Here is a 23,952-nt window from a genome sequence, read left to right on the forward strand (position 1 = left end):
AGAGTAGGCATTTTTGCATTCTTTGTTGCCATTTCATCTTGAAATCTAGCAACATAGCACTGCTTTTTGAATTCATTATTCAAACTGACTTCTAAATTTGTTTTTTGTTAAAGTTTCCAGACAATACAAACATTAGAAAATGTTACCTTGTATTGCTACATGCGTATCACAGGAGTTGGCCAACGATGCACAACCCATGGGTAGTCCCCTCCCTGAAGACTCAATATTCATAATCTGATACTGGTCCATGGCAGGGAATCTACCCAAAGTGCTGGAATTTTATTCTCAGAATCTGCTTACCAGCAAAAGGATTTTGCAAGAGAAAAATTTCTTGAATATCTGCCGCAAAATGCTTGAAGTAACAACACAAGACCTTTGTTCAGGACATCTTGATGTAAACTTTATTGCTAGGTAAAGTCGTAAGAGTTGACAAAATAAACACAAATATCTGACATAACAAAGAAATTAGATACAAAGATTCACCTTTCAATATGCCTTAAAAAATTTGAAGATGAAAACGTGTTTTTTCTAGTTTTCCCTGACTGCTGTCAACAGAGGTAGTCAGCACTATTTCATATTTCAAGAATCTTTGGAGTTCGAAACATACACGATGACTGAACACAACTGTCATGATCTAAATTATGGCTGAAATGGATGAACATTCACCCTGTCTCGGTAACTCCAAGTGATGTAACTTTTTGGGATGTCATCAAATACTGGTAATTTCAGTGTTAGACAACTAATGAAGATGATCATGGCAAACTTGGGGTACAAGATGGACAATTTGACCAATGTGCTATCTTCATAACTCGACTCCCAAATGTCTTTACACCCTAGTGTGTAACAATAGTAGGAGTTATCAAACAGATTGAAAAATTACCACAGGCAAAATTCACTGAATTCTGAACTCAATTGTCTTTGCCACTTATTTTAACCATAGAAAGTGGAGTTGTCTATGTTTCAAAGTATAATGTGCACATATCCAAGAGCTAAATGTTGAAGTTTGACTGCATTATAACAAAAACAAACAGGGTTATAAAAACTTGATTGCTCTGTGAATAGACAATAGAATAATCTTTCATTTTTTTTGCAAATTGGAATATCAAGGAAAGGAATGACTACAAATGGAAAATGCCAGTTCAAATACAATGAAATGTTGCACCTTTTCTGCTTCACAAAAATGTTCACATGATGGGGACTGGAAACAGAGGAGTGGCCACATGGACTTCTGGAAAAAACTCTGCATGCTTAGGCAATTCTTGGAAAAATATGCTGAATCTCAAAACATGGAAAATTGTCTTAAATATGCAAAAATCTTAGAACATAAATTGTTTTAAATATGCCAAATCTTAGAACATGGAAATTGTTTTCTTCCAGGTCATTTTGACCATCATTCCCAATTTAAATATGGGTGAACATCCACAAGTCCCTTCACACGCAACTGTGGTTTGTCAGATTGTTGTGAAATGGTGTGAATATCTAAAAACTCCACAGTTCTTAAAGACAGACTCATAAGTACAAGCATAGAATACATGGTTAATAAAGAAATTAAAATGCTTCGACTCTAACCCTACTTACAATTGGTCATGTAAACACCAGTTTTCTAAACCCCTCCCTTCTTCCCCATTTCATGACTCAAAATGGATCCTAAAAAATCAGCACCATGGAATGTTCAATTCTACTTGCTATATACTTATTGGTGTCTGGATCCAAGAGAATCACCTATTTTTTATTCAATGCCTACTATAGTTCAATTTAAACAATATAAAGGAACTTTTGATAACATAGCAATAATTTTTTGTTTCATAAAGTATACATTTTCGTGTTCTACACCCTAAAGTATGTTGAAGTACTAAGTATCAGCGTTGCCAGACAGATGTAAGTACATAGTGCTTTGTTCTTGTTGATAAATGAATGCTAGACTGCACTATAATTTAGTCGTCACCATGGACAAAGACATGGTACACATCTAGGATGTTTTGACAAGTTAAACTCTGTGCAGTTTGACAGGATATAGATACACACTTTATTTCAAAATCACAATGACTGTAATGGAAATGATATCATACCAGTATACTGATGGCACAACTAAGGCGATCTGATTTGCTATGGCGGGAAAAGAACCGTGCAATATTCGCGATATTTGTAAAGTTCCATACCAGAATTTCAAAATATACAGTTATGATGTAATAGCAGTACACAGTTTAAGCAATGGGTATGCCACTCAGTTTTGACTAGTTCACAACGTGCATGTACGACTAATAGCTTGTGCATGTATGTGGTGAACTGGTCAAAATCTTGTGGTATACCATTGCTGGGTGTAGTTTATTGCTGAATATATCACAAGATAAAGCTAATGGCACTTTGACAGTTAATTGACCTTGTCAGAGTTGTAGTTGTAAACTCGTGAAACAATATAATGTGTCATATCACTCAGCACAAACCTGAAGAATGAACCAATGTTACACTGTTGTAACTTTAACAACATCTTAAGGAGGGATGCATTAATTCATCATAAAAGGCATCCTAGGTACTAATTTCTACTGTACCACACGACTTTCAACAGCCTCCTGTAAACTACAGATTTGAGAAACAATATTGTCAACAAGCACGCTTTCCAGGTCTAGAGATTTCAAATAATTAAGTTGGAAGCAAATGCATTTACTTTGTAATCACTGGTGTTTTAGCCAAGCAAAATGTATCCCACCATCCATGTCATACCCTGCAACAAAACTTGACCAATGGACTACAACCGCAGATTTGAACTTGAGATTTACTAAGTAACGCTACATTATGTCATCAACAGAAACATTTTTCATCTAATAATGATAACAACAGAAGATTTTAAATGCAGTAAAATGAAAACTTATCTGAAACATTTTTCAGACAGAAACATCTTAAAAGCTTTCATCCCAATATTTCAATGCAAAGGTCCATCTTCACCATTGAAAACAATGATCATAGTGTACCAAAATTTCGAAATTGAGGGATGACAAGTTCTTGGGCAGTCTTGTCCTCTGCATAGCTAAATCTAAGTAGTGATGTTGAGGCAGATATTAATACCAGCAGGGCAAAACATTTTCACAGGGAGAATTATTCAAATTGTAAAAGGCAGTGCTGTTGATGGCATTGGAAAAAGAACAGATAAATTTTTCAAGTTTTCTCTTTGCATTCTATTGAATCTGACCCCATATGACCTTTCCTTTGTATCCTGACCCCATGGTGACCTAACCTTTGAACCCTGACCCTATGACATCATGCAAACATAACCCAAACACGGGGTTAAAATGGGTAAGAAGTCCCTTTATTACCGCAGCCTCAATGGATTTCTAACAGAGCCAACACCCAAGTCCAAGTACCCTTGCCCCAAATATCACTGGTTCAGCAATTACTGGCAGCTTGAAACACTTTACCCTGCTAGCATTACAAGTCTGAGAAAGACACTTAGGTCTTCCTCATTTAACAGCAACAATAACACTGGACAACAACAAAGTCGTCACTCCCCTTCCATCAATGAAACTGGGCTGGTTGACACTCTCATAGAAGGAAAGTTTAAAACTGATATCGAAAAATATAAAACATGTAAAAAGAAAAGAAGTTGGTCTGTTCCCCTCTTAAAACAAAACAGCTGTTCCACTGTCTAATGTCATCCATGGAGTTTCTTCTTCCTGTTCCGGACTTGCATATGGACCATCTTTCCCTTTGCTTTCTTCAATCACTGATATACGTACGTGGTTATACGTATGTTTATAGGAAGGTTTTTTGCCAGACCTGCCAAATTCATGTCCAATATGCATGCTTCCATCCCTCAAAGTATATCTCACTTCAATAACTTCTGCGATGTAAATTGTGCATTATCGAAGAGGATGCAGACCTAACTACTTAGAGTAAATTACAAGAAATTTTGAATATTTGGTCACAAAAAATGTTCTTTGTAAATGTTGGTTTTCACACTAGTTCAGTATGATGCTACAACCTTGCTGATATTATCTGAGTATCTGAAGTACTGTGGAATGTAATTTTACCAAACATCACTCGTATGGCAACTTTCATTTGGAAATGACCAGTGAAAATTCACTATTGTACTGTAGGAAGTGTAAAATCTCTCCTAATGGTTGCAGAAGTTAATTTGTAGCTGTCATTTTGATAAATTTTACTGTTTGCTTTTAGTCAACTTCAGTGGACATTGGATTTTCTATAATTTTTGTAAAACCTTTTATATAAAAGGCATGCATAAAGTATACTGAGAAACAAAAACAAGTTTTTACAGTAAATACTCAGGTCCTACATACATTAGTCAACATGAGGGCCTCAGCTGTTGCAAAGCTATTTCTCAGTATTAAAAGTGACATTTTTACCAAAGTTTGTGCAATTTTGATAAAACTTTTGTTCCACTGGTCATTTTTCAAGTTTTTTAACCCTTTCACCACTTTGGTTTGTCCCAAATCCATTGTTTTCTATGGTAAAGTTGGACCTGTATAAAGGGAACTGGGGGTGAAAGGGTTAAAGGAATATACATAGCCTGCTAAAATCAACTTTATAATGAATCTGTCCCCCCCATTGTCCTGTACACAGGTCTAAAATCAACGATTGATATAACAATGGGATAGGGCCAAACCATAGTGGTGAAAGGGTTAGCTATTTACTTGCGAAGAACACCTCGACCACCAACAACATATTTTGTTGCTTAATATCAGTACAAGGTTGTAGCATCTTTAGAATACTGTAGTTTGTCTTAATTTTCTTTTTTTATCTAAATAGTACAATGTATAATAACTTACAGATATAGTAATTAAACTTTTCATCATAAGATACAAGTTATTTATTTCAAAATAGAGAAAGATTTTAAAAAATGAAATATCTTAGCACCAAGTTAAAAACAACTTTAAAAAACTTTTGTTGCACTTTTGATCTTCTTTTCTCGTAAACAAATGCAAGGTACTTTTCACTCCAGCCTGTATTGAGAGACAAAATGATATCATTTTAAGATTCTAAGGTGTTTGTACAGTGACAGGTTTTTTAAAAGATATAATATTAAAGGTATACAGTCACCTGTAATCTAACTATGGCCATATATGGTTAAATGGGCGTTCCTTGGTATTCAAAATGCCCATGTGAAGGCGCTGTTTTTAAAAAGCGGCCACCCACTTAAAATCTGTGATTGATTAGATTTTCTCTTTCCACGTTAACTGTGGCAAAATTGGAACAGGTGACAGTATACCTTTAAGCTATTTTAACAATATAGATACAATTTCTCTCCTGATGTTTGGGGAAACTGCGTTTACCTATGTCATTTATGTATTAGTAATATGTAACAAAAAATGAAACAATATTAAATAAATTATGAACAAAAATTAGAGCTGCTACAAAAATTTTCTACAATGTGAGCAAAATATTAACTTGACAATTTGTAGTTTGCACTATTAAAATACGAGAAATTAACAAAACAAGAAACTTATTGAAAAGAGTACGAAGTGCAAATATCACCTCAGGCACTGCATTGGGATCTATATATGTAAATACACCACGTTACTTACAAACCACTTTACAAGAAAACTATTTCGGTGAAGTTTTTTTTATTGCACTTTAGCTTTTTATTTTACTTGGTACAGCGTTTAATAGGCTCTCATTGTTCAAACAGTATCAGCACACCATTGGGAAGTTAACTTTGGAAAAAACTGAAAATTTTTTACTCCAGATATATCACATTTAATGGGGAACAGTGGACAGGTGACCTGATTGAGGTATCACAAGTCTAACGCCTTTGCTCGTGCAAGAAAGATAATTATCTCGAAATTTGAACATTATTTTGAGATTGATATTTGTACTGGTGTAAGTGACATATGGCTCTCCTTTTAACATGTGCAGAACACAGACTGTGCAATAACACTATACACTATGTGCTTCTACAGAATGAAAAAAAACACATTGAAAGTGAACACTCTTCTAAAATACCATGAAAATAAAATGCTTATAATAACAAACTTTTCAAAGAAACGTTGATTAACCTGCATGCTGATATATATATGCTAAACAATTCATATGTAGTGTTTGGACCTATATTTGGTTGTTTAGAACTGCTATGCCTACCCAGTTTCATGTGGTCTACACCTAGTCCTACATCAACAGCTGTTCTAGATAGAGTGGTGAGAGGAACCATTCCTGCTGTAGTCCCCTACAGAAGTCACATCGTTCAGTATGGTGGGTTAAACAGCTCAAAATACTGATATAAACTGTGCGAAATGACTCGATGAGCAAACTTGTGGTGACAGTGTCATAGAATTATGGTGAAAAGTGAAAAAACATGAAAAACATACTTATGATTGTCAAACAAATCTCACGTGGCTACTGAATGTACCATGCAACAGTGCATACAGACCTTCTCTGCACTATATCATTTCTTGAATTTATTTTTCAGAATAAATGATTTTACACTTACGTCACAGCTGCCAACTTCTCCACCAAATGATCTTTCTTGTTGACTTTCTTCATCTGTGAAAGATTAAACAGACGTGTATTCACAATGCAAAGAACATCTCACAACTCTGAACACACGCTTTTGGAACTTTGATAAGTATTTGATGAATGGTAGGTGCTCACAGACAATTGTTTCAATCACGAAAACTTTGAATAAAATTAAAAAGTGAGTGTAGTTGTTACATACCTCTTCTTCATTAAGTGTATCACCCTTCTTCTGTTTTTCTTGTAAAATAATAATCTAATTTCGAGATGTAAAAAAAAACATTAGTTTCTAGTGAAAGAAGACATGTTCAACCTATTCACATTACACAAAACATATAAGATTGCAAAGTCTATCAATATATTCATTTTTCATATGGCCGTGACAGCTTGGTGCATTTTTTTGAATACAACGCTCTATAGATGAATTCTTGTAAAATATTTGTTCACCACAACAATTCTGTGAGGAGGATGGTGTAGTCAAAGCTTTCCAAAAAGCTTTAATCTTTATTTTACTTGTGTAGACATACCGGAATCCATGGTATATCATATTTCTTACTTCAAACATGGCAAAGGTACATTAGGAAAGTGTTACAAAATTTGAGTAGAGTAACATTTGCCACCGAAGTTCAGGACTAGTGCTGCAGTATATTATTCACACCATAAATCCTGCTGGTTGCTAGTCTTCTTCAGGGTCAACATCTACTACATGTATGTATGACTGAGATTAAATGCCCTGAATGTGAAATATTGGCATGTAGGTATACTCTATAGTTAAGGTAGAATTTGCCTCGGGGACCGATATTCAAACTCTCAAACTTTAACAATACATGTTTGATCAATCGCTCATTTCGAAGCTCATGGAGTGAATAGAGTGTTCAGTGGCTTACTTTGTGAAAATCTAAAATTGTATTTTACATCATGCATGTGCACTTTTAACCCTTTCACCACCATGGTTTTACCCAAACCCATTGTTATCAATGGTGATCTTGGACCTGTCTACAGGGAATTGGGGTGAACAGGTTAAACATATGCATATAGACTGCTAAAGAAAGGTGCAACCATGCATACAACATGGCAAAGATACATTTAATATATTTCAACATGGGTCTCACAGTACCGACTGATATTTTTATTACTGAAAGGATGTTATAGGAGTAAGGAAGCTTGAGTAGCCCTTGGAGATAACTAAGTTGCTCCTTGAAACATGGCTGAAGATGTAGTACAGTATAAATGGGTGTCAAAGGTAACAAACAAAGGCATATGTCACTTGCATACATACAATAAACAAGGAAATACTCACCTCTCTGAGTTTCTTGTTCAGCTTACGGATTTTCTTCTTTTTCTTGGCTTCAATGGTTTCCTATAAGATGATAAAATACACATAAAATTTAGAGTAAGTATTGCCTCTGGCATGAAAATTAAAAAAATAAACTTGTAACAACTGGCTAAAAATTTTAATGTACAACCAGAAAAATTATGTACTGTCTCAAGTCGGAAAATTGAATTTGTCAAGAAATGCCTGGTAGACTGATGAAACCTTAGCGAGTACAATGGAAGCACAATAATCTAACATCCTTCTAAAGGTATGCATCTTGTGGAAGATAGCTTAATTGGTTCAAGGGTAGAATTTATGTGGTTGCTATTTTGTCTGATAATTTGCTTGACAACAACATTTTCCACACTAAGATTACAGCCTAACAATTCAAATTTTTATTTGGTTTCAAACTTTACAGATGACGCTAGCTTTTCAGCCCTGTGCATACACTTCACGGAGAATTTACTACACAGAGGGACAGTTAAACTATGTTGCCTGGCTGAATTGAAAGAACCTTTATACTTAGTCCTTGCTGATATGAATATTCATGGAGTAACGGATGGGCGGTGTGATACATTTGACAAGACCTTGAATAGTAATCATACTTCTGCCTGTAGCTTGAGAACAACAAAAGAAAATATACAACTGTGGAACTTGTGTTTTGTCCAAATGTTCCCTCATCGTAAAATTGCATTTATACATAAAAACTTAACATAGACTTAATCTAAAACGTCAGTATACCTGTGTTTGGTCAGTAGCTGAGGAAGCCTTAGCATCTGATACAACACCTGTAAGAGACATGGATTAGATGAAATGATCTAATGGGAGGACAGTTGCTTCTTGAAAGACCTATCAGGGTGTCAAATTTTTATGAAATGAAGATGAGTACAGTAGCAATATCCATTCAGTGATTACAAATCAGTGTTTTTTCATAACAGTAAGAAATACTATGACAGATGCACTGGTTAAGATATATTGTTATAAAGTCATTGAACAAATCAGCCAGTTCTGTGTCTGCCACCTACTGTAGGCATGCTTGTGATTCAAAGTGCATGGACACTGACGTTGTGGACTTTAAGGTATTTGCTTTGTAAACCAGCATGGCAACCTTTCTTTGGAAACTCATTTGTAATTTGTGCCGCTATTACTGGCGCATACATTATTATTATATTCAGCTATTTACTAAATCTAAAGATAATGCTGAACCATTTAGGCAAATTATTAGCACTACTAGTGAAAACTGATGTCATTGATGATCTTTCAAGAATGGAGAAGGCTTCCTTGACTGGAGAGATGTGAATATTCCCGATTCATTGCTATTACACAACAAAGTGGCAATATAATCAAATTGTCACTATATATACTTGGTATCCCACTGAATATCAATTTGTCAAACCTGGAGGAAGAGGAGGATTGTTCTCCGTGGATGCAGCATTTCCAGAGGGAGTGTTACTGTCATTTCTTGCTTGGGATAACAACACAGAGTTGTCCCCATTCTCAGAGGGTAAGGCACTTCCTTTCATGGCTTTAGCAAGAGATGGCCATTCTGGATGACCATTCCCATCCATGGCGGCTTTCTTGCGCTGTGGACCCTGGCTGTCGTTCATGCCGCCACCGGATTTCTTGAGAGTCAAGAGATCCATGATGCCTCTCCCACGACCCCTTCCCAGTCCTGCCGGTGCTTTCTGGAATGGTGAGATGCCGGAGGTATTTGCAACCACCCCACTGGACATCTTCCCTCCACTTGGAACAAAATTTGGGGTCACCCCTCTCATTGTTGGAGCACATGAAGATGTATCGGTCTGGCTATCCAATGTCTGGGCTATGGCCAACAATCCATTCGCTGGCCTGGCAGTTGGCACGGAAACGCTGATAGGTATGGCTGATCTCTTTCCCATTTCCTCCAAGTAGGCACTTGTGGCCGTTGCCTTGGCTACATGGCCGAGCACACTGCTGGAGTTAGAGTCGCCAGTTTGGGAATAGAAGCTGGCTATATTCAGAGCTGCTTGCTTGAACATCCGGTCTGTGGGCACCAAAGCGGTTGAACTGGCTGCCAAAGGTTGTGTATTTGTCTCAGCTCCATAGATATTTGCTGCAATTCTTGGGGGACCTGAGAAAGTTGACCACACAAACTGTTTTGAGCATCATCTTCCATTTACATTCAATGTAATCAGTAACATAATGTACACAAAATACTTTAATACTGTAGTTTGGCTATAAACACATTCAATGGTGCACCATTTTGAAGTTTTTGCTCGTAAATTCTCTTTATCATCAAAATGATTATAGGCCCATGAAGTAGTCGTGACTAGCTGACCTTTTGTATATAGCTTTCACTGCCGTCATTGGCCCTATCTTTTGCTACAGTCTCCCACTTACCATAGTCAGGTTGGGATAGGCTATGCTGCAAGACTGCAGGGGGATTCCTCGGTCTCCTCACTGGCTTCTCATTAACTTCTCGCTTACGCTGACGTTCTGACCTCATGTACTCCTCATAGTCTGGATCACCTTCCTCTGGGACAGCTGGTCTGCAGGAGTTTAGCAGCCAGGGGGCAAAAACAAGATATTAACATTTCTTGGTACTCCTATGGCCTGACAATTTGTCCGATTTACAATAGTGTAGCATAGTTCAGGAATCTTACATCAGCAGAACCCTTGGTACTTCACATGACCACACACTGTGTGAAGGTGTGCATTGTTTTGGCAAGTCGATTCATGTACATGAACAAAGTCATAATAAACCATAACTTTGCCATCGACAGATATTCAATGATGGACTACATATATTGGTGTTCTCTAGTCAAGTAAACCAGTGTTTACTCTCTATTGCTTTTTCCTGTTCTTGCATTGTATTTGTCCAAAAATGTATCGACCGTTTAATTTATTTCACATACAAGGAACAATATATTGTTTTGACATGAGCAAGTACTTCAAAACAAACTCACTTGCCGCGTGCTCGTCTGAGGGCTTCCCTCTTGAGTTTCTCATGATGTTTTCTCCTTTCACTTGGAGTCATAAAGTCACTGAAAACAGAACAACATTATTGTCGCACTCACTTAAAAGATTTATGCATCTTTGCCCTTGGCTAATCTTCCAAAGCCAACCATGTGCAGTTATGTATGAATACAATACAGTTACAGTTGATATCTCAAAGGTTGCCAGGGACCCCTTTGACCGATGTAAATACTGTATCTAGGGTACGTTGGCGATTGATGAAAGTTGAAACATGCTTGTTAACAATGAATATTGTAAATTTTATCAGTTGCAGTTATGTTGAAGTGATGCATATAGATATCATGCATGAAATACATTGTTTATAAACAAGAATATCGCACACGTGCAGTTCCGAGGACCACCTCCCTTTAATTAGGTATACCACACGAACATGCTACAGCTTCTGAAAACGCTCAGTGTGTAAGCGTGTGGGAATTTTCGAAGCATGATTTTTTCACGTTTAATTTGGCAAATTATGAGCAAATACCTCAATACTTCAAGGTAACCCTTTCTTCTCAATCGTTTCCTGGAGTTTCAAAGTCATAGGAACGAAAATGAGTGAAAAATTTCGATGCAAAAATCGTGCATCGGCGAGAGTGGCCGCCATGTTTTCAACTTGCTATAATTAGACCACTGAGCCTGTGTATGCACAGCGTGCTATCGCATTTGAGCCTAAGCATTAAGAGACTGAAAGTATTCATATATAAATAGCCCACGATTCGAGCTTTATTTTCGTGTTTTTCGTTTGAATTTTGGCCAAATAGTCTCTTTTTTAGCAGGTTTTGAATTTTTTAAAAGCATCTAAAAACATTAAAATGACTTTTAATTAACAAACGAAAGAAAAAATTAAGAAATTTTACTAATTATCTACAAAATGAAAATATTTTTGACAAGCTGAATCATGCAGCTCAAAAGCGAACGATCAATGTTTTGGACGAGTGTGAGCGATTTTCGTGGGGATTCCCCAGACCTCTCGTTCGTAGCTGCGGCGCTCGAAAACGCAGTCAGTTTCTGTGAAACGGGATGAAATTTTCTCTCAGGCGAGGCATTTCAAGTCACTCTTGAGAAAAATTACTTGTTTATCAGTTGTTGTTTTACCGTTTCATGACACATTTTTTTGATTCAATCACGTTTTAACCTGAAAAACAACGTTTTCAAAGTACATCTTGAGTGATTTTTGTAAATTAACACTCTGAACAATAGTGTAATGTTTTGCTTGGAATTTTGTTGCTATTGAGGTTTATTCGTAGTTTTTTATAATGATTGTTTAAGTTAGTTATTTTTTGTGTTCCTTTCCATCATCAAACATTGACAGGTATAAAACTAGCCCTAATCACTAAAATGAGAATTATGTGTTACTTTCCGGTTTTGTAATATGTAAAGAAATAAACTTGTTGATTTCTTTTGATTCTTTCCACTTATTGGTATTTTTCCTGGTTGAAAAGTTACTAATATCCTTAACCCTTAGTCTCTACAATCTTAGAAAAAAAATGAAACGATTGATAATAAAATAAACTTTATTGTGACACAGTTCAGTCATTTTCATAACTCTGAAGTTCAAAATTCAGTGTGCTATACACATATCTTGGCAGTGCTGAACTCTTCTGTTGTAGTATCTGCAATTGAAACTACTTCACATAGAGTAATTAAAAGCATTTCATCAACAGTTTTTAAAGTCCACTTACTTTCAATTTGAATGTTCCCAACAACCAAAAATATTGTGGATCATAGTAAGATTAAAACCTCATATATTCTAAAAGTACAGTAATATCTAATTAGGTAATTTGGGGCGTTCCAAAAAAAAAATGTTTAGGAAATTATGAAAATGTAAATCAGAGCTATTGAAGATCATTTAATTTTCAGGGTGTTGCCAAATCATTTATGTATATAAGTATGTCCGGTTCTGAGATGAGCTGTATTGACATACAAAAGGAATTTGCTGATAACTGACAATTTAATTAAAAGAATGGTTGCCATGGAAACACTTGGTGTAGGTTATTTTTGCTAAAGTAGATATTCCTTCATCAAAATTTTGCTATGAACTTCATAAACATTTCAAAAATTTCTTAAATTTTTGTAGCCGGTGGTTAACTAACAAAAGTACATTCACATGCAGGCTCTCAGGTGGCGACTCATTCAAAACGAGAAATTTGCATAAATGGGTTTTTCTGTCACATTTTTTGTCATTTAGAGTAGTTTTGTTGCTGAATATTCATGGATACTCATAAACAAAGGGTTTTCTAGAGATAAAAACCCAGAAAAGATGGTTTGACACTGTGAAATACTTGCTCAGACATTGCGTATACATTTGTACATGGTAACTTTTCATATTTTATCACCCGATGTGAATGTCATTTTTTGTACAAAAGTGACATTTTTGGTCAAAATTACAGTGATCTGGGAAGTAAATTTACCATATTTATATTTGAGACTTGTTGAAAAATTGTTTTTCTTTGCTGATATGCTTTGGTTGCACTTTTTAAACGTCAATGTTCTTGAGTAGATTTTGCCAAACAAGGCTAATTTTCATATTTTACCCTATTTTTGGTATAGATCTCGCAAAAGCACATTTTGCAGTAAAGTCAAACTTAACACTGCATTTCTGACTATCTAATTACCTTTCCTGCATGAACTTTCCTTTCTTTTAATTACACTACAGTAGCACTGCATATAGATTAACAATGCTTTGTAAGTTCACCAATAATTTTGCATCAGAATGACTATAAATCTGCCAAAATTTGTATTTTTCAGTCACTTTATAAATTTTCCGCGATGCAGAATTGGACAAATTGCCATATTTGGATGTGTTTACATCAAAGAGTAAATTACCTTTGCTCAAAGAAGTTACTTTTAAATACTTTTAGCATCATATTTGTTACAGAGTCATGTATTTTAGGGAAAACAAGCCTATTAAAATCTATAATTTCATCAATTTTAACTTTTTTCCAATACTATGACCTTCGGCCACGATGTTTTACATACACAAAAATCTTCTTAACTTTTGAATGGCTGAACCGATTTTGATCAGATAAAAAACATTTTTCATCATTTTCCAAGCACTCTTTGGAAAATGCATTAAAAAAGCAATTAAGTGATTTTAAAATTTTCACTTGGTATACCTACTTTAATAAAGTTGCTCCAAAAACTGAGAACTATATACTTTCGCGGTATCTTGCACATAGGTACGGCGGTAAACCAGGTTTTGAATATGGATATATCATGCATGTTGTAGTGAGCCTACCCACTTGGCCAGCGTGGGTTTCGACAAAACTCGGACTACTGTGAGGGATATCAGAATAGATAGTCATCAGGAGAAAAGATTTGATTGTATACTTTCACGCGCAAGGATTTACTACGTAAATAAATCAACATATTCTCAATCTTGTCGATTGAGAGGCCGACGGACAACGAAGCCACGCAATTTCATTAGCGGATGTAAACTTGAGTATGTAATTGTTTGTATGACGTAGCGTCTACTCAAATTGTCTCTGGTAATGGTCTCATATTTACCCCATTACGTTTGTAAATTTTCACACTGGAAATTCATAGCCGGTAACTCTGAGGAGAGGTCTAGAAACAGACAAAATAAAATTACAGCAGTATCAACCAGATGTAAATCGGAATTTTTTGTCGTGACGTTATGACATCAGTTTTGCAGTGGGGACAAGATTTTTTTTAATTCTAATACGATTAGCTGTTTTTGAATGGGAACGTATTACAATTATTGAATTACTTTCTGCAGATGTTGTTTCTTAAGAAATAGTTTCTGCAGGTGTAGTTTCTAAAGCTACATCTGAAGAAATAGTTTTTGCAGATGTAGTTTCTGAAGCTACTGTTTCATCAGCCTGAGAATCACACAATATTGAGGTATTGTCAGCTGGTACTGCCATACAAGCCTTGGGCTTAGATGAGTACTCCAGTGATTCTGATTATGGTTCAGATTATGATCTTTATTAAGCAGGTTGTAATTCAACGGAATTTGTATGCAAATAATAATAACCTTGTGTATCAATATAACTCTGAAATACTTCTGTTTGTCTTTCATAATTTATTTCACAAGATTCAATTTCATGTTACTTTTGATACTTCAGTTATAATAAACTTGACAGTAAATTGCCCTCAAAAGTGCCACCAAAGGCCACAAATTCAAGATGAATAATTAGAAAAGCTTCAGCTTCAGGAGGGGGGACACCCCCTCCTGGCCTCCCCCCGCATGCGCTTGCGCGCATGCCTTGCTCCGCTTCGCTCCGCACAAGGCTGTACCCTCCTGTTCTTTCACTTGTACCCTTCTATTCTGAAAAACATTGACAGCTCTGAAATATATGCTTGCCCTACATAAATGCACACCATATAGAACATAGGTCAATGAAACACTCCTGGTGTACACAGAAAGTTATATCACAGAAGTATTGTTATGTTATTTCTACACGCTAGAGAGGTTAATATGGATGAAAGAGCATTTGACATGTCGCATTTGAGGTATATCCAATATAATCAGGTATAGAGTATAAAATGACCCATGATATAAATGTTTGTCAATGATCTATCTTCCTAATGTTTCATGTATGACATTTTCTCTGTAAGACATTGATTATCAATTATGAATATGATTACTTGGAAAAATGTTGCACGCGAAAATCACTTACCCACTCCCATTCCAAGAATTTGGCTGTCTGTTCTCAAGTTCGTGTGAGGACTCATCAGAATCTGTAACAGGGAAAGAGTGATATAGACATCTCAATTTCTGTTGATACTGATGGCTGTGTTTTCATTCCCTAAGAATACTTGCTCACTCACAGGAAAGATTAGAACCACCCAATTTATGGTGCGAATGGTGGACCTGTTTGCTTCATCCTTTGAACTCTGACCCCATGGTAAACTATCACCAGGGTGCTAATGGTTGACCTTTTGAACCTTTTGAACTTATTTGAACTACAAATCATCAGTATCAGCATAGATTGACCATGATGTCAAAAGACACCAGGAGGTCAACCTTCACGTTAAATACATCAGGATTGTCAAATACAAATTTGAAAATGTAATCTTTGGAAGCAATTAAACTATAAACTCAATCTTCCCTATTTAAGGGTCGAAGTTTAGTACTGATGACAAAGAATTGAAAAATATATTTCAAGTGGATGGGTCTACCATCTCAACATTTATTTTCACAGATGTAGAAGTTCCATGAGTAAGGTAAACACTATTCCTAACTTCGGGTAAATTGATGGCAAAATGCACCATCTCTAGTGGCAAGTCTACAAAGCTCTTACATATTTTTGTTTTTATTCAAAACTGGCAAATCAAGTCTTGTTGTTAGAGCACACCAAGTTATTTACATGAGAATCAACACATTTATTTACATTTACCACACAAAAACATTGGGGTACTTCATTGGAAATATTCTTATCAACATGTGACATGTCAGGAAAACATGCCTATAAAAGGAAAGTTAAAGAAAGTTAAAGAAAGGGATATTTACCTGAAGTTTAAGCATTTGATCTTAGGTGAATAGGTAAACGATTGTAAATTGCTTAACTTCCACTTTCTTTTAATCAACAAAAAATGATAGGTAGAGTAGCTTTAGTAAACTTAAATAGATAACTCCTTACCTATATCCCAGTTTTCAGTTGGTGATGGCATTTTAAAGTCTGGGTTGTGATATGGAGGTACATCGGTGTTTCCTTTGAAAAAAGCGCCCTCATCTCCAGTTTCCTTGGCTTGATGATGCAACACATCTTGTTCAAGCATCACCTTATCTGGACAGGTACACAAGTGATGGCGATACTCATGTTTTTTGACCAGATGACGGGCATTGAATGGACACGGCTCTAAGATCACAGTTGGGAAATTCTGTATGGAAAGGAGAAAGGATACTGAATGTTGATCTAAGTATTTTCAGTAGCAGAAATAGCCAAAGCCAAAAGAACAAAGAAGACAGGGATTGGTGTGATTGAACATCCAACAGAATTAACTGGTTGTCCAAATAAGGTTGATGCTGCTATAGTGGCCATCAATTGAAATGTATGTGCACCCATGTTTCCATACAGTATTTACAATTGAGCATGTCTGAAAACAAACTCACATATATCTGTTAAAATATAACTGCTGCAAAAAAACACACGCACAGTCAAGAGAATTATTGATATTGAAGCCGTTTTGCAATGCTTTGGAAAGGTAGCTAAGCAAGTGACTTGCACAATAAAATTCCAGTGCACAATCACTTGATTGTAAATTGTTATGGCCCACAGAATCCTGTAAAATGAGAGGGGAATTCTACAAATAGTATTGTGGAGAGGATGGCTGCCCATGACAAAGAACACTGAGTGTGATACAAAACTATCACAAGGCTATAAATGTTCATGGATTTTGCTACTTGGTGCATCTCTAAAAATAGCACACAGTTGATCAAACCCATTTTAGTTTTCTTACAGCACAATGGTTGAAACAATCAATGTCAGTGACACTGGAAAGCAAACTTAACCTTTTAACCCCGGCTCGGAAAAAAATGTCCGTATGACAATCATAGGTCACTAGGGGGTCAGGGTGTAAAGGGTTAAAATCTCTTTTCCCTACCTTCTTACACTTCATGAGGTGATATGGAAATCTCTTTGCTGCAACTCTGTGTACTGGATCATATGGACACATGAGGAGCTCGTCTGGATCCACATCTTGTATTGTAGCAATTTTCTGGTAATTAGTCACAGCAGCGGTCATTTCTCTTATTGATTAGCTATACCTGAAATAGTTAAGACAAATAATATCTTGAGTGCAACTAACAATTGTGTATACTATCATCTAGGCTGATGTGTGGTGCTACTGATATACATGTATTCAGTTCTCCATATGTCAGAAGACAGTTCTAATTTTGATGCAAGATTCAAGTTATGAAATAAATATGCCACAAAGAACCAGATACACAGCTATAGTTTGCCATGAGGTTTGTATCAAATACAAGTATGTCATTGGCTTGATTATGGTCTCAATTCCCACTCCCTAGCTTGGGTACTGGTTGTTTGATGAGCTTACCATATTTTGTCTAGGAGTACAGAAAATTTCAAATGAGATCTTGCACACACAAGTGGCAAAAGAGATTTTGATAGAAAACTGTTCATCAATAGAAACTAGAAAGGTCAATTTGTAAGTGCAATTTTCTCTGAGATAATATGATGATACATATACATAAGGTGTTCCTGGAAGACAACCATAATTACAGGGTAGAGACATTTATTTGCCGGATTGGAAGTTGAGGGCGCCCCTCATAATGAACGAACAGCACTGTCAGTGTTTTGATCCATCAATGTCAAAAGGTGGCGAGAGCTGTTGATTAGGTCACAGTGAGCTAAGCAACTTGAAACCAAAACATCTGATGTGAACGCCACTTCTGACAGAGGTGGTATGATAGAGACAAGCCATGAGGATAGATACAAGCAGATTTTAGTTTGTACATCGATTAAACAGCAAACAAGAACATCAAAGTGCAGTCTTAGTTGAAGAACAGATCTTACACAAGATTATGCTTGAATCAGAGTTATACCAAGTGTTTAGTATCAGACGAATGTTTAGGATACTATATTAATTATATTATTTGTCAACAACAAACCACATTAAATTATCCAGTCAACATTCTTGAGGACAATTTTTTTTGCAAGAAACCCATCTGTACAAAACAAACAGGATGACTTTTGGTAGTGTGTGGTTACAGTGCAGTCCTTCACTTCCTGAGACAAGGTTTGAAAGAAAGCCAGCCATGTTAGCCTTAATTTCTCTTTCAATGGTAACTGTGGCAAAATTGGAATAGGTGACAGTATCCCTTTTCCTGCCAAGTCGGTGAAAATCCGCTTGAAATTCGGTTGTAGCCAGAATCTAAGCACTGGTGACCGTTATTCTCCCAACCCGTGGAAATCGGGCCCTTTTTGGGTACCCCCTTTCCTGCCAAGTCGACGGCACTACGTTTGCTATCCCCTGTGCGTTTAGGGGTCATCCGAGGAGAGGTTTTCTGACAAGGAACGCCTTTTCCCCTCGAAATGGGTTCGCAGGGAGTCGATAGACAGGGAAAGGTGCAGAAACCTGTCCGCCAGTCCCCCACACCCGAGGGGGGCTGGTTTTTTTTTACCGCTTTTTAGCGGACTTGGCAGGATAGCATGGTGACGTTTTCTGGCGGAGTTGGACGTACTTGGCTGCCTGGCACTATAGAGATTGCTGCCGAACTTGACCAACTCGGCAATGCTAATCTAGAAGGCTACCTCTTGCAAACGACTTGGCAGATATGCCGATGGTGCGAGACGAAAGTCACTTATTCAGTTGTGCGTGACTAAAATGAGAACGTATTTTTGACGGGATGGCAAGACTTGTTCCTCCCATGGAACGGATATGAACGACTCGGAAATACCATTACAAACTGGTGTCCGACGTACTAAGCTGGGCTTCAGCTCTGCAAGTTCAAGCCAGGCAACGTCCTTCACCGCCTTGGCGCGTGCCATTCAATGGACGTAGCTTTGGATTTTTTATTTATTCCATCGTCCGAAGTATTGGCTCTGGTTTGCAGGCAAACGTATCCTCTTGCCGACGCATTAGTAACTACGTACGCTGTTTGCGTACAGAGAATTCAAAAGGTGACATAAGGTCAATATGCTACGGGGATACCGCCTGCAGTTAGCAGGGACTGCTTTGTTATGCAAACCAGCTAGCAGTACAATATGGCTGCCAGGCATGTGGACACGTCGATGGCTAGAACAATGGAAGCATATTGCGTTGCACCCGTGCATCGCAAAAGTGAACTGAAGACTTGGGTGTAGTGACTGGTTATCACTGGTTAGCTGCAGCCCAAGCCATGTCGGTACAAACCCGTACCTGACTGAGGACCACTCGATTAAGTCAGTAATGAACGGTAACACTCGTAAGCCAACTCCCAACTGAGCTGGCTAAACTACGTTGAGCTGTGCTTCAATGGCTCAGCCATGTCGTTAATACAACGGCAAAAACGTAGTTTTTGTGCTACACTGCCAAGTCGTTTAACCCTTTTCCTGCCAAGTCGGTGAAAATCCGCTTGAAATTCGGTGTAGCTAGAAGCTGAGCAGCCACGGCCGTTATCCTCCTAAGGCGGTGGAAATCGGGCTCCTTTTTGGTACCCCCTTTCCTGCCTAGTCGACGGAACTACGTGTAGCAAAACCTTGCTCACGCTAGGGGTCGTTCGAGGACAGGTTTTGGGCGAGGAACGGCGTTGCTCTCGAAATGGGTTCACAGGGAGTCCAAGGACAGGGAAAGGTGCAGAAACCTGTCCGCCAGTCCCCCACACCCGAGGGGGGCTGGTTTTTTTTAACCGCTTTTTAGCGGACTTGGCAGGATAGCATGGTGACGTTTTCTGGCGGAGTTGGACGTACTTGGCTGCCTGGCACTATAGAGATTGCTGCCGAACTTGACCAACTCGGCAATGCTAATCTAGAAGGCTACCTCTTGCAAACGACTTGGCAGATATGCCGATGGTGCGAGACGAAAGTCACTTATTCAGTTGTGCGTGACTGAAAATGAGAACGTATTTTTGACGGGATGGCAAGACTTGTTCCTCCCATGGAACGGATATGAACGACTCGGAAATACCATTACAAACTGGTGTCCGACGTACTAAGCTGGGCTTCAGCTCTGCAAGTTCAAGCCAGGCAACGTCCTTCACTGCCTTGGCCGTGCCATTCAATGGACGTAGCTTTGGATTTTTTATTTATTCCACCGTCCGAAGTACTGGCTCTGGTTTGCAGGCAAAGGTATCCTCTTGCCGATGCATTGGTAACTACGTACGCTGTTTGCGTACAGAGAATTCAAAAGGGCACATGAGGTCAATATGCTACATGTACGGGATACCGTCTGCATTTTAGCAGGGACTGCTTTTGTTATGCAAACCAGCTAGCAGTACAATATGGCTGCCAGCATGTGGACACGTCGATGGCTAGAACAATGGAAGCATATTGCGTTGCACCCGTGCATCGCAAAAGTGAACTGAAGACTTGGGGGTAGTGACTGGTTATCACTGGTTAGCTGCAGCCCAAGCCATGTCGGTACAAACCCGTACCTGACTGAGGACCACTCGATTAAGTCAGTAATGAACGGTAACACTCGTAAGCCAACTCCCAACTGAGCTGGCAAAACTACGTAAAGCTGTGCTTCAATGGCTCAGCCATGTCGTTAATACAACGGCAAAAACGTAGTTTTTGTGCTACACTGCCAAGTCGTTGGAGGTACGTATTCAATTGCCCTACCCTGGGGAAACAGGACAGGTTTGACGGTGCTTCTGCACCCCTAGCACGACCCTCAGGGCCTCTGACTAACAGACGAGTGAGGTGATGTTTGTGCCTAGCGGACGTGCGTAATACTGAAGGAGTTTATTTCCGAAAAAATAAACATGAAACGGCAATAAAATGACGCACTCCCAGGGGCAAACAAAGCCGGTGACCTCAATTTTTTTCTGCAGCAACCCTTGAGCTCCTTCCCTGTCTACGGGCATGTAGAAATTATCGAAGTCTAACACGTATAAGTACGGCTAAAACTACCTGAAAATGGGCGATTTCTGCCAAAATGCCTGGCAGGATAACATGCAGGAGAGCCAATCTTTTGCAGGCACATATTATGGGGCGGTTTTCTACTGACTTGGGAGGATAACGGAAAAGGGCGCTCGGCAGGAAAAGGGGTATACCATTAATTAACCAACAAATTTACAGAAACAGTGTAGCGCACATTTTTGACAGGAACCTGATACTTATTTATCATATACCATATGGTTGTCATGCATGTCTGCCAAAACTTTCAAACTACTTTGTACAAAAGGAGGTCATTTTACTACACTGAGACAATTTTTGTTCTGTAAACTTTCACTCACGTGTCAACTTGCTACAATGTACAGTTGTAAGCAACTAACATTTAGACTTACTTTCATTCAAAGGTTTAGGCATCAGGGGAGAATATTGAGTAACATTTAAGTCCTCAGCAATAACTTGTATAATTTGGGTGACAATAACATTACATTTTCAAAGGTTCATGAAGGTAAAAAGTCAAGATACAGAAGCTGGTGCCTTATATAAATTAATCACTGTTGTGATCAACTTCCAAATAAAGCTGTAAACATGAATTTATGCTCTGGACAAATTTAGTTAGTGCTTGGCACTTTGCTATTGATATATGTGAATTCAATCATTTGATGGTGAAGGCTCTTTACATCTCCCTGCCAGTCTTTTGCGCCCCGTTTATAAATCCTGACCTTGGAAAGACTAAAAGACCAGTATAAATACAGCATATGCATGCACATCTTCATTATTTTCGACACTGAACTCTCTAACAGTTGCAAGAGCTTAGTGGTCCAGCACTTTTCTAACAACTGCAAGCATTGCAAATTTGTGTTTGCTGGCTTAGAGACTCTGAAGAGCAGCCACTGATGTCACGTGGATGAAAAAATTGTTTGTAAACAGAAGACCCTTTTCCTGCCAAACAGTATCACTCTCCCATCTGCCAAGTCAGAAAAAAGCGGTTTGGAGCCAAAACCTTACATATTTTCACCCACATGGCTTGGTCTGTGATAGCAGACAATACATGCATCTGTTTTCAGGGACCTTCCAAATGTTCAAGTTTTTGTTAAAATGCACCATATGGGGCATGTTGTGCTACACTATTTATAACCAGCTTGACCTGGAGGTAAAATATAGCGATAATCACTCACGATATATTACATGCAACTGATTTCAGTCTGTCTGTTGAAAGAGAAGCTGTGTCAAATGCTAGTGAAGTGTGTCTCCTCTACAGCTGTACAGCCAGCTTGATGCACTACTAGTGCTTTTTAGAAAGTTTCTGGCGCAAAATTTGTTTGCATAGTACATGTATTGGTGTGCAGCTGACTGAAATACCTAAATTTACTCTCAAAGGGTTCAGAAATGTTGAAAGTTATTAGTTATGTTGTATCACAGACCATGGTGGTAACCCCTGTGCACGGGCTACAAGTAAGCTCTACAGTCACTTACAGGTGCAGAGGAGACAAATCCATGCCAATTTAAATTGATTGCACACAAGGTGTCATTGAACAGTGCAGTATGAGTTCTGGCATTGTTTGTAAGTTATACACTAAATACATGTATTACTAGTATATACATTACAGCTTTGTGAATACCAGTGAATTTTGGGAATATACTCCTTCCAGGCTCACAATGACGTAAAGCAAACTTTGGCACTCCATTATGCCCTAGCTCCATGTGCCATGCAAAGTTTCCTTTCGTCCATTATTCTTGTCGGGGTACATAATTGTGTACAGTAAACGTATTTGATTGTGAATTAAAAATTAACTTGAGGTGGATATCTATTGGCTGACAAGCGAATCGCACAAAATCGGGCAGAAGTTTATTCAACAGAGGCCGGGAATAAACGAGACGAATCTGAGACACTCTTCAGAAGAAGGGGCAATCATGGTCAAACACGAGAAATTGGAACTACTTGATACCCAAGACAAACAACGAATTGAACCTGTATAGATGTACATAGCGAGAGCTGCGGTCCAAATTTCGAAATTTGCAATTCAAAATATTTACACTCCCCATCACACTGTTATGTTACAGGGTACCCTGCGAATGTTACCTCATTCGTGGTTACGTCAGCGGTGGGGTTCTACCTCAAACTTGAATGTTACAATGTAAGGATGGGATATCGACCAACTTATCGCGAAAAATCTGAACGCCCCGCACAAAAAGTTCTTAGGAAATGCAAATTCTGCTCGCGATACTCAAAATTTGACAGCCATGGATGATAAGTGTGATTTTTACAGGGAGATAAGCGACCTTTCTTCGATCGAGGATCAACATCACAAACGTCCATGTGCTTCGACTTTCTCGCACACACACATCATGGAATGGTTCACAAGAAAAGTAACCTTTCATCCAACAAAAATCTACACATATAGCAGAAACCTACTTACAGAGCAATTACTAAATGTCCTGGTCAAAACTTGCGTCTTAGAAAACTAGTAAACAGTAGGAAGAACCTCGCAACATCACCGGGGCACGACAGGCTTGCTTGGAGAAGTATTTCACAGGACGACAATGATGCTCCGATTGTCCGATTGTGGCGCATTGTCTTTGCGCATAAACTTTGGAAGAACGAATGTTTATCACAGGGAGATATTTGACAGCTGTAGCGCATGTATTAATTCGATA

At 38.0% G+C, this 23,952-nt stretch overlaps 1 protein-coding gene across 2 annotated transcripts; it reads right to left on the minus strand.

Moving 5' to 3' along the window:
• Positions 1–374: 374 nt before the first annotated feature.
• LOC139115728 (uncharacterized) lies at positions 375–23,869 on the minus strand. 2 transcript variants are annotated; one of them, XM_070678050.1, is made up of 13 exons: positions 23,715–23,869; positions 17,345–17,507; positions 16,381–16,621; positions 15,418–15,478; positions 10,723–10,800; positions 10,157–10,305; positions 9,174–9,887; positions 8,519–8,565; positions 7,763–7,822; positions 6,665–6,718; positions 6,440–6,492; positions 6,091–6,175; positions 375–4,955 (listed from the first exon to the last, which is right to left on the minus strand). In XM_070678050.1, exons 2-12 carry the CDS (start codon positions 17,483–17,485, stop codon positions 6,118–6,120), a joined length of 1,656 nt encoding a protein of 551 aa, XP_070534151.1. In that variant the 5' UTR covers positions 17,486–17,507; positions 23,715–23,869; the 3' UTR covers positions 375–4,955; positions 6,091–6,117. The 2 variants fall into 2 exon arrangements, with proteins under 2 accessions (XP_070534151.1, XP_070534152.1); XM_070678051.1 differs by lacking the exon at positions 6,091–6,175.
• Positions 23,870–23,952: the final 83 nt, after the last annotated feature.

Source organism: Ptychodera flava, chromosome 17, assembly GCF_041260155.1.
Source record: "Ptychodera flava strain L36383 chromosome 17, AS_Pfla_20210202, whole genome shotgun sequence".
In the NCBI taxonomy this organism is placed as follows: domain Eukaryota; kingdom Metazoa; phylum Hemichordata; class Enteropneusta; family Ptychoderidae; genus Ptychodera; species Ptychodera flava.